General features: G+C 48.5%; 1 protein-coding gene across 3 annotated transcripts in view; it reads left to right on the top strand.

Annotated features, from left to right (window-relative positions):
* The window catches only part of RAP1GAP2 (RAP1 GTPase activating protein 2), a 231358-nt gene that overhangs the window by 13960 nt on the left and 205357 nt on the right, over positions 1-12041 (top strand). For all 3 annotated transcript variants that reach the window (XR_014304844.1, XM_082707076.1, XM_082707073.1), the window contains exon 2: positions 7790-7906. Coding sequence is in view for 1 of the 3 variants with exons in the window: in XM_082707073.1 (XP_082563199.1) it covers positions 7790-7906 (117 nt within the window). In the remaining 2 variants the exon portion in view is untranslated. The remainder of the gene's footprint in view (positions 1-7789; positions 7907-12041) is intronic.

Here is a 12041-nt window from a genome sequence, read left to right as displayed (position 1 = left end):
ACACATCTAAATAGCCACAGAATATGGGGCAAGGCTTTAGTAGTTCTCTCATAAAATAAAATGCTTCAAGTGATTTTTAAATGTGAAAATCCGGGGCATCTGGATGCCTTAGTCGGTTAAGCATATGCCTTTGGCTCAGGTCATAATCCCAGAATCCTGGGATCGAGCCCTGCATCAGGCTCCCTGCTGAGCAGTGAAGTCTGTTTCTCCCTTTCCCTCCACCCCTCCACCTGCTTGTGCACACTCTCTCTCTCAAATAAATAAATAAAATCTTTTAAAAAAGTGAAAACTCAAGGCAGGACCACTTTTAATCTTTACCTGTAGTAAGCTGCCATGTTCAGATTTGTTGGAGAATTAAAATCTTTTGAGAATTAGGATATTTTATTATTATTTTTTTTTTTTAAGATTTTATTTACTTATTTGACAGAGAGAGACACACAGAGAGAGGGAACACAAGCAGGGGGAGCGGGAGAGGGAGAAGCAGGCTTCCCGCTGAGCAGGACCCTGGGATGGTGACTTGAACCGAAAGCAGACGCTTAAGGACTGCCACCCAGGCGCCTCTAATGTTCTTTTTTTGTTCTAGGGTCCCATCTGGATACTGCATTACATTTAGTTGTCATGCCTTCTTAGGATCCTGTTGGCTGTGACAGTTTCTCAGGCTTTCCTTGTTTTGTTTTGTTTAAGATTTTTATTTATTTATCTGAGAGAGAGAGACAGAGAGAGAGACAGAGAGCGAGAGCATAAACAGGGGAGTGACAGAGGGAGAGGGAGAAGCAGACTCCCCGCTGAGCAGGGAGCCTGACAAGGGCTGCATCCCAGGACCCCGAGATCATGAACTGAGATGATGGCAGACGCTTAACTGATTGAGTCACCAAGGTGCCCCCTGGACTTTCCTTGTTTTTGATGACCTTGACAGTTCAGGAAGTACTGGTCTTTTCGTAGAACATCCCCTAACTGGAATTTGTTGGATGTTTTTCTCACAATTAGAGAAGAACCCTTATGATTAAGGGCTATGAGTTTTGGGAGAAGGACCACAGGAATGGAGTGCTGTGTCATCACATCATATCGAGGCTACATACCATCATCAGGATTTATCACTTGATATTGACTTTGGTCACCTGGCTGAGCTAGTGTTTGTCAGGCTTCTCCACTGAAAGGTTACTGTTCCCCTCCCTCTTCCCACAGAGTACTCTTGGGAAGGAAGCTACTGTATGAGGCTCACCTTTAAGTAGGGCAGAATTGTGACCTGCTCCCTAGAGGGCAGAGTTTTTACATACATTGTTTGGAATTCTTGTGCATGGAAGATTTGTCTCTCTCCCCTTTATTTTATGTATTCATTTATTTGTATCAGTATGCACTCATGGATGTTTGCTCTTATAAAAAGAGCTTTATTTTTAAAATTAAAAAAAAATGTTCTTTTAAAGATTTATTTATTTGAGTGAAAGAGAGAGAGAGCACGCGTGCGAGCTAGCAGGGGGTGGGGCAGGCAGAGGGAAAAGGAGAAGCAGACTCCCTGATGAGCAGGGGGCCTGACCCAGGACTCAATCCCAGGATGCTGGGATCATGACCTGATCCGAATACAGACGCTTAACTGTCTGAGCCACCCAGGGGCCCCCAGAGCTTTATTAAAATAGAATTCACAAATCCTACAACTCACCCATTGAACGTGTAAAATTCAATGGCTTTAAGTATTTCACAGAGTTGTGCAACCATCACTATAATCAATTTTAGAACATTTTCATCTCCCTGTAAATAGCCCCATAACCATTACCTCTATTAGCTTCCAACGCCCCTCTCACCCCCTCCCCGCAAGCACACCCTTAGGCATGGACAAATCTGCTTTCTTTATGGATTTGCTTATTCTGGACATTTCATATGAATGGAATTGTACAGTCTGAGGTCTTTTGTGATGGACTTCTTTCACTTAGCCTGCTGTTGAAGCCTCAGGGTTCAGTGCCTGCCTGACCTACCCCAGTGTTCAGCTGAAAAAAATAACCTGTAAACCTGTAACCTGTAAAGTGCCTGACCGTTTTCTTTTTTGGTGATGGGTTGTGTCCTTCTGGAGGGGTCACCCCACCCCCACAACCTGCGGTCTGCTTCTAGGAGCAGCTTCCATCCTCCCTCTTTTCATACCCTTCAAAATGTCCCTGACAATGCCCCAGGCTTTGGCCCCTACTCTCCCAGGGATAATCTGAGAAGGTGCTTCTTGTTCAGGTTTTAATGGTTGAGAGTGGCTTACAGGGTGAGCCTCTGTGGTGTTTAATCTCTCCTTGAGTACAGTTCAACAGGATTTCAGGTACATGGCAGGTTAATGAGGGATGTACGTGGGGATGGGTGGTGTTTCTTCAGAGTGGTCCAATATAGCAAACCCGCTAAGTTAATAAATTGGATTCATTAATAGAGATCACCTGTGTCAGAGCATTCTAGAAAGGAAGCTTCCCCAGGCTGTGATGACTTGGTGCAGTTGTTGTTGTGACCCGCCGTTGTTGTTGTGACCCTTTGGTGAGGGGTCTGCATGAGGATATTGCAGGGGTTTCAGAGGTGCTCAGACACTATCTTGACAGCAGGAGACAGACAGGCGTGTAAATGACTCATATAAAGGCAGATAGAGAGCAACATTTTGATCAAAGTTAAGCGAGGCCTGCCTGGAGTCCTGGCTCTTCCATTCTGGTGAGAGCATTGGGGCAGACTCTTAGAGGCAGTGTAGTTTGAGGGGTTGCAGCGAGGCAGATTTGGGGTAGAGATGGAGGGAGGGCAGTTCAGGTTAGAGCAAAGCCTGAGCGAGGGCTCCAAGGTAAGAACAGGCAGGGCATGCTTAGAGAAGGACAAACAGATGAGACAGACAGATGCGGGGGCTCCTATGTGTGATGTGGAGGGGGGTGGGATGATCTGGTGGGAAAGGCTGGAAGGGAACAAAGTGGGAGCGCTTGGACTCTCAGGGGAGCGGTTTGGAGGATACCTGATATGCAGACTCTAACACTGTGGTAATGTGATACGCAGACACTAACAGTTTTGGGCAGGGGTCTGGGAGCTGGTATGGGGGAGGGAGAGTGTGTGTGTGTGTGTGTGTGTGTGTGTGTATCTGTGTGTAGGGGGCTGGTTAGGAGGACACTGGATGCCATGAGCTGACTACATGTGTGACCTCAGACAAGTTGACTTCCCTCCCTGGCCTCTTCTTCCTCATCTCTAAAATGGGATCCACCCATTCCAAGGGGTTCACTGCAAGCCTTAGAGGGGGTGGATCTGTCTGTTGTGGGTAAAGCATGTAAGACCTGTGACTTGGTGAAATTGGTGAAGGCTGATGGGGATGGTGGGGAGGGAAAGGGATAAAGATGACCACGTGGCAACGGACTCACTCACATTATTTCATGTAATCCTTGCCCCAACCCTTCAAAGTGGGTGTTATCGTCACCCCCATTTTATACGTGAGGAGTCTGGGACTTGGGGTGGACAAATCGCTCATCTACTGTTGGTAAGTGGAATCCAGGCCAGGGTGCCCACAGAGGCAGACGGGGTGCTTATAGCTGACATGGTTTGCATTCCTGGTTTACATTACACACAGAGGCATGGGGTGGGGGGTGGTGGTGAGTGAGGAGAGAACTGGGGTAGGGGTGGTTCCTGAGTGGGTCTACTTCTCCTGCAGCCTGCGGGCCTGTGTGTGCTTGGTGGGGTCAAGGGCAACCCTAGTATGGTCTATCATCCTGGAAGTGAGGGGACATCACTAGCAGGTTTTGGTTCTGCCACGTCTTTGGGCAAGACTGTTCTGGGCCTCCTGTCCTTATCCTGTAAAATAAAGCTGTTGGAACAGATGAGTGACCTCTTGATCACTAATGACCTAAGACTTCATGATCAGAGGATCAAAAAGATACTTTTTGAAGACATAGTATACCTGTATGGTTCAAATTGAAGAAGCACTATGCAGTGCTCCTCAGCCGCTCAGTTCCCCTTCTTGGAGACAAGTGGTGTCATCAGTTTCTCCCGCAGAGATCACAACAGTGTTATTCAGGACTGAGTCCCAAGGAGTCCGAGGACTAGGAAAGGCATGGAAACTTGTCATCAGAAGAGGATGGGATTAATCAGGGTGGGATTCCTGGAAGAATCACGTTTTGAGCTGGGTTTTACAGGAAGGGAGTCATCTTGGGGCAGGAAGCATATCACAGAAGAGGGTCATGTCCCAAATGAAAGTCACGATCTTCCCTCGCAAACCTGTTCCTGTCCAGCGTGAATGGCACTGTGGCCAGCTGCTGGCTCCAGCTAGGAACTGGGGAAGAGCTCTGCTGCCTGTCTCCCCTTCACCCACATCCAACCCATCACCAGGTACAGCTAACCCTCAAGAGTCCTCTCATTTTACTCCACCTCCAGCACTGTCCCCTGATACAGATCACCACAGTCCCCTCTGGACTCCTGCAAGACCCCTTCCCTGGCAGCCCTGCCGTTTTCCACCCAGCAGCCTGGATGTTCTTCCCCAAATGCCCCTGGGATCATGTGGAGAGTGAAAGGAGACAAGTGCTCTGATGTGGGAGGTCCCAGGACCCATGAAAGCACTCTGCTCTCTCTGCCCTCCCACCCCCTGCCTTCTGGGAACTCCCCTCGCCCAGAAGATAGCCAGGCTCATTGGGCAGAATCACAGCAGCTGCACAAACATTCTGCAGTTTGTAGTTTCTCCCTCCCGCCCCCATATTCTATGTGGAATAGGTAATACCTCTCCTGTATGAAGACAAACTTTTTTTTTTAAATTTTTTTTTAAAGATTTATTTATTTGACAGAGAGAAATCACAAGTAGACAGAGAGGCAGCCAGAGAGAGAGAGAGAGAGAGGGAAGCAGGCTCCCTGCTGAGCAGAGAGCCCAATGCGGGACTCGATCCCAAGACCCTGAGATCATGACCCGAGCCGAAGGCAGCGGCTTAATCCACTGAGCCACCCAGGCGCCCCAAACTTTTTTTTTTTTTTTTTAAGATTTTATGGATTTAGGGACACCTGGGTGGCTCAGTTGGTTAAGCAGCTGCCTTCGGCTCGGGTTGTGATCCCAGCGTCCTGGGATCGAGTCCCACATCGGGCTCCTTGCTCAGCAGGGAGCCTGCTTCTCCCTCTGTCTCTGCCTGCCATTCTGTCTGCTTGTGCTTGCTCTCTCCCCCTCTCTCCCTCTGATAAATAAATAAAATCTTAAAAAAAAAAGATTTTATGGATTTATTTGACAGAGAGAGACACAGTAAGAGAGGAAAAGAGGTAACACAAGCAGGGGAGTGGCAGAGGGAGAAGCAGGCTTCCTGCTGAGCGGGGAGACCAATGAGGGACTCCATCCCAGGACCCTGGAATCATGACCTGAGCCAAAGGCAGATGCTTAACTAACTGAGCCACCCAGGTGCCCCCAAAACATACATTGTTACAATCACTCTCCCATGCCCCCCTTCACCCAGTTCTCCCTTTTCCCCACCCAGCTAACTATTTTTATTAGCTCTTTTGTTTCCAGAGTTTCTCTCTATAAAGATAAAATATGAGTTCATATTTTATCCCCTCCCCCCACTTTTTAAAAATTTATTTATTTATTTGAGAGAGAGACAGTGAGAGAGAGCATGAGCGAGGAGAAGGTCAGAGAGAGAAGCAGACTCCCCGTGGAGCTGGGAGCCCGATGTGGAACTCGATCCCGGGACTCCAGCATCATGACCTGAGCCGAAGGCAGTTGTCCAACCAACTGAGCCACCCAGGCATCCCCCCACTTTTTTTTTTTAAGATTTAATTTATTTATCTGACAGAGATCACAAGTAGGCAGAGAGGCAGGCAGGGGTGGGGGGAAAGCAGGCTCCCTGCTGAGCACAGAGCCCAATGTGGAGCTCTATTCCAGGACCCTGGGATCATGACCTGAGCTGAAGGCAGAGGCTTTAACCCACTGAGCCACCCAGGCATCCCCCTCCCCCCACTTTTAATATAGATTACACATACAGCTATTTCTTCACTTTTTTTTTTTCCTCTTAACAATGTATCTTGAAGATCTTTGCATGATAGGGAACAGAGAACACCTTCATTTAAAGTATTTTTAATGACTGCACCCTGTTTTTTCCATATGGATGTACTATGATTTATTTAACTAATTTCATACTGATGACTGCCTAGGCTGTTCCCAGACTTTTGTTCTTATAAACAATGCCACAGAGGGGCACCTGGATGACTCAGTTGGAAGAGCATGAGACTCTTGATCTTGGGGTTTAATCTTGGGGTTATGAGTTTGAGCCCCATGTTAGGTGTAGAGATTACTAAAAAAAAAAAAACCTTCAAAACCAACCAGACAAACAAACAAAACCTTAAGAAAACAACAACAAATGCCCCAGATAGCCTTGTTCACATGCTAGAATCTGTAGATAAATTCTCTGAAAGTGGATCCTTCTGCTACAGAGGAACTGCACTTCTAATTTATTTTTAAATTAAATTAAAAATATTCTTAAAGATTTTATTTTTTTATTTTTTAAAAGATTTTATTTATTTATTTGACACACCGAGAGAGAGAGAGATCATAAGTAGGCAGAGAGGCAGGCAGAGAGGGAGAAACAGGCTCCCCACTGAGCAGAGCCTGATGCGGGGCTCGATCCAGAACCCTGAGATCATGACCTGAGCCAAAGGCAAAAGCTTAACCCACTGAGCCACCCAGGCATCATCCCCTAAAGATTTTATTTTTAAGCAATTTCTGTACCCAACATGGGGACTTTAACTTAGAATCCTGAGATCAAGATTCACACTTTCTACTGACTAAGCCAGCCAGGTGGCCCTGCACTTGTAATTAGGCAAGTGTTGTGAGGTTCTCCTGCAGAAGATTTATACCGACTGACATTCTTGCCGGTAATGTATCCCTAATATATCGTATGGATATATTTGCTCATGTGACTATTTGGTGGTTTCTCTCTTCATACGATTGTAAACTCCAGGGATTAAGTCTCTATTGCTCATCATCACAGATACTCAGTAAATGTTGAACTCATGAATGGATTCACACATCTACCAGAAGCGGGTAGCCAGAGAGGGAGAAACCCATTTTTCCTCACTGTGCCCAGTCCAGCTTCCTCCATTCCTACTGTAGACTCACTTTCCATCCAGACAGTGGCTGAGACCCTGTGAGAGTTTCTGGAAGAAACTAACCCTGACATCTGACTCATGAGTCCCACTTCAGGGCAGCCCTTCTCCTGCTGTGAAATCAAGAAGTCCAGTATCTCAGTCCTATAAGGAGCTTGGAAAATAAACCCTGGTCTAATGCTTGAATCCCCTGCCCAGCCTCTGGTTACATACTTCCAGTGACAGGGAACTCACTCCTTCCAAGTGACTCCTTTCAACTTCAGATAGCTAACATTTATTTATTTATTTATTTATTTATTTATTATTTTTAAAGATTTTATTTATTTGACAGACAGAGATCATAAGTAGGCAGAGAGGCAGGCAGAGAGAGAGGGGGAGGCAGGCTCCCTGCTGAGCAGAGAGCCCGATGTGGGGCTTGATCCCAGGACCCTGGGATCATGACCTGAGCCGAAGGCAAAGGCTTTAACCCACTGAGCCACCCAGGCACCCCCAGATAGCTAACTTTTAGAAAGCTTCTCCATTGTTGAGTTGAAACCCTGTAGCTGCATCCTCTTCAGGGTATTCCAACTGGGACCTTGTAGAAACAGGGCTTTCTGGCAGATGAGTAGTGGGGAGTTTTGGGGACAGGTACCCCTCATCTTTTTCTAGCAAGCCGAGTGAACTTTCCAAAGAAGCTGTGCAGAGCACGACCTGCCTATCTCCTCACTCTGTCCTGTCCTGCCCACAGGTACGTGCAGGAAGGACGGTTCCGAATTGAGGAGAGGACATTGACAGCCTTCCAGTGGCTCTACAGCCCACAGCAGCATCGTATCCTCAGCCGTGCCGACCTTGAGTCTCCCTCCAGGTAAAGGGACCCACAGCCCTTACGCTCCAAAGGCCGTACTTATGTAGCTAGCTGCACACAGGTCTGCAAATCTGCCATGGGGACCACTGCCCTCACTGGCAGAGGATCCTCCTCCCAGCGTTCTGGAAAGAGTATGTCAGCCTGGGTGCTAGTTCAGCCTAGAAGGCACAGAGTGATTTGAGGGAGCTCACTGCCTCTGCTTTTTCCCTCTGTAAAATGGGTATGATTATCATGAATGATCATGAGTCTCAAGGGATTTCTTTTTTTTTTTTAAAGATTTTATTTATTTATTTGATAGAGAGAGATCACAAGTAGATGGAGAGGCAGGCAGAGAGAGAGAGAGAGAGAGAGAGATGGAAGCAGGCTCCCTGCTGAGCAGAGAGCCCGATGCGTGACTCGATCCGAGGACCCTGAGATCATGACCTAGGCTGAAGGCAGCAGCTTAACCCACTGAGCCACCCAGGCGCCCATGAGTCTCAAGGGAAATGATGCCTGCAGAGAATTCTAAGGCCTAGGAGTCAGGTGGTTCCTCTTTAAGAGGAAGAGTGGCTGGAAGATTGGCTGGGCAGCCTCCCCACCCTTCCTTGACCTGGGTGGGTGGAGCTAGTCCTGCCTTCCTCCTCTCCTCCTTCCCTCCTCAGACGTCCAGCTGGGAGCCTGCGTCTGAGTGAGGGGCTGGGAGAAGAGGGCTTTTGCTGACCCAGATTCCTGCTCCCAGGCTCCTGCCCTCTCTTCCACCATACTGGATAGATGTGACAAGCATTAGTGGTCTCCACAGGGATCCTGGGTAAACCTGCTGTGGCCTCACCCCCTTCCCAAGGCTTTTGCTAGACCTGATCTTGAACTTTCTTCCACATTCCCCCTCAAGGGGAACTAAAGTAGCAGGACCCTCACAGCCAAGAATGAGCCGGCCACACCTCCCTGGGGTGGTTTAAATGAAAGAAGAGTGGAGGTGGTATCATTTGGGGGGGGTATGTCATGGGCTGGCCCACAAGAGAACAGGGGTAGTGTTCTACCGTTGCTCCCCAGATGACCCCAGGAATAAGATTTAGAAGTTGGTGGGAGACTTCACCTCCTAGATATCTGCCCGCAATCCTGTTTAGCTAAGAGCAGTGCTCTCTCTTGTCTCATCAAGCTTTCAGTAGGTATGGGAAATAGCGAGTTGGTTGGGTACTCTGGATATCGGTCTGACACTCTGGAAGAAGAATGAATTGGATGATGATGTGGAAGTGACAGGAACTCTGGGAAGGGTGACTCGGGCCACCTGGGAACTCTCAGTAGTTAATGAATGGGTAGTCAGACAAGCGTCCTGGATTCCAGAGGTTGGATTTCAGATAATGTACAGAAAAGACAGAAAATTCGCTGGAGCATGAGGCAAGACTATTAGGAAGGGTGCCAAAATGAAATTCTGAGTGTATATCAGTGAATGCTTGCAGGGGAAAAGAAAGAGGCTGGTGTGGTGTGGTGTGGGAGAGGCTAATGACACATGGACAGGGAGGCCACAGGGTCAGGTCACTTGCAGGCAATGTGCAAAACCCTACTGTGTGCCATTCCCCTCTGATATACTAAAGTAGGTTCTCCCTCCCCTTCTCTCCTTGCTTTCAAAGCGCGTGCCATGATCTGACATTCTCTTGTTTGTCTATTTGTTCATTGTCCATGACAACGCCCCTCCCCCGACCATGTAAGCTTTATGAGGGCAGGGCCTTTTCCAGCTTGTTCTTTGCTGTGTCCTGAGGTTCTGTGTCAGAGAAGGAGTTCATGAAGCAGGTACTGGGGGAAAGACAAACGAGGGCAATGCAGGCACAGAATCTGTAGGAAGGCTGGGAGAGAGGCTAGCCTCCTGGACTCCATGACAGGTGGGCCAGTTGTACCTGCCCAGGGTAACAACAAGGCAAGAAGAGGAGGCTGAGACCTCCTGCCCATTCCAGTGGCCCAGAGCTGACAGAGCTGCTCTGTCTTCTGAGTGGAAGGCCAAGAATGCATTTAAGAGTCACAGGAATAGAGCTGAGTCCTTGGAGGAGGGCTGCAATCCTAAGACAGGATGGAGCCGTTTGGAATAAAATCAGCTCTCATACTTGGGAAGGCTCCATCCCAGGGGAGTTGAAGAGGAGGCTGCCTTACTCTGTGATAATTTCTGTGACAGAATATTAATAGTTAACGTTTTGAGTGCTTATTATGTGTCATGTGTAAATACTTTGTAAGAATAAATTGATTTAATCTTCATAACAAGGCTATGATTTAAGTACTCTTGTTCTCCCCATTTTTCAGATGACTCAACCGAGGCACGGGGGTTAAATAATAGCTAGTAAGTTGCTATGCATGTAACCACCATGCACCCTGCCTCTCAGAGAATAAGGCACATGCCCAAAGGCAGGAGACAGCTAAGGTAATGTCTGTCTTGACAAGGAGGAAATAACTCCAGAAACTGTATATAGGGAACTCAGGATTTGTCTGGGTCAATTTCAGAGTTGATTTCTAAAGAGAGGATTTGAGAATTCAGCACGTGAATTTCCTGAGAACCCATTCTGCTGGGAGAAGCTTATTTGCTTTCCCGATTAGTTTTCTAGACTAGAAAGTAGGTTGATGGTGGCGGAGCAGAAGACTAGTTCTGAGTTTGATGAGTGGGCTGCCAGTGGCTGCATCCTGCTCCACATGGAGAGCTGGTGACATTGCTGGTGGCAGGAACCGGGCACCACCCCAACAGACAAGATGGCAGACTTGAGATCCATAGTGCCCTGGAGGCTGGATTCCTAAGTCCAAGTCTAGCAGGTGCAATTTAACAGGGATGAATGAGAAATTTATTTTGGCCTCCAGTCCTGCCTATACCTGGAGTGAGACAAGGGACTCAGAGGTGTCTGATGGGTTCTGACTGCCTAGAAGCTGGGGTCTAGCCCCATGATTTAGGTTTTAAGAACATGCTCGCATCTCGAGGCTGTAAGAGCTTGGGGCAGAATCCAGGGCAGGGGAAGGGAAGGCCCTGCCGTTCTGAGTCTCAGAGGAAGGTTCCTCTAATAGGAAGTTTCCTTCTTCTGTTCATTTGTTTGGCGGGCACGGACTGAGTGCCTTTTCTCTGGTAACACCGTGCCGGGTATGACCCTGGAATGGCTGAGCAGGTTGCATTTCAGGATGATGGATAGAGCTGCTGAAGGGACTCAGACCATGGGCTGGCCACCTCTGTCTTCCTTTCTTCCTTCACCCTGCTCTGAGTCAGGCTTTGGTGTTGCAGGGCCTTGTTGTGAGACAGACAAGGATTCTGCCTCCATGGGGCACATATTCTAGTGGGAGACAGACCACAGACACATAGACAAGAGAATTCCCTATGGCGATCAGTGTGCTGAAGGTGCTAAAACAGGGCATCGAGAAAGTGTAACCAGTGTGTGTGTGTGTGGGGGGGGTTTGGATGAGGTGGAAGGCTTCTCTGAGAAGATGAGTCCTGAAGGACACAAAGGGCAGCCATATGGAGAAGCTGCTGGTGGATGGGGGAAGGGGACACAGGAGATGTGATGGAAGAGAATTGCAGGGGCAGGAAACAGCAAGGACAAGGCCCTAAGTATATTCTAGAAGCAGAAAGCCACCGTGGCCACAGCAGGGTGATGCCATGGTCAGCAGATAGAAGGGAGGCAGATTTCCATGAAGCTTAAGAATGGCTTTCTAGCACTTAGATTTGCCTGAGGACGGTGTGGGCTGCCTCCTGAGGGAGGGAGCTTCTCATCCCTGAGGTGTATAAGCCATGTTCCAGAGGCCGCCTGGTGTGGAGGTTACCAAGAAAAGGGCTGAGGCATCCCAAAGGCTGCCTACAGGACCCCTTCATTTCTTCAACCCCTTCAACCTCGGGAGCGTCCCTGGTTTGGCGGAAGCTGGGAAGAAGTCTGTGGAGTGAATGAAGGAAAGCTCCCAGGTGCCAGGTGCAAAGCAGGGGCAGTTTCAGGGGTTTGGTGATCCCAGAGGCCTCCTACTTCCAAGTCCAGGTAACACTGTACCTCCTCCCTAGGTCCACCCCCCACAAAGCTGGAGACCAGGAACCTAGGGATCTTTCCCCACCTCCCTTCCCTACAGCCCCGGGGCCCCACGCTCCAGAAACTTCTGTGGGCTGGTGGGCCGTTCCCTCCTCTCCCCCGGGTCCCTTGGGTGCGCC

The sequence above is a fragment of the Mustela nivalis genome (genome assembly GCF_964662115.1).
Source record: "Mustela nivalis genome assembly, chromosome: 17".
NCBI classification, from domain to species: Eukaryota; Metazoa; Chordata; class Mammalia; order Carnivora; family Mustelidae; genus Mustela; species Mustela nivalis.
This window is presented reverse-complemented; position numbering and strand designations above follow the sequence as displayed.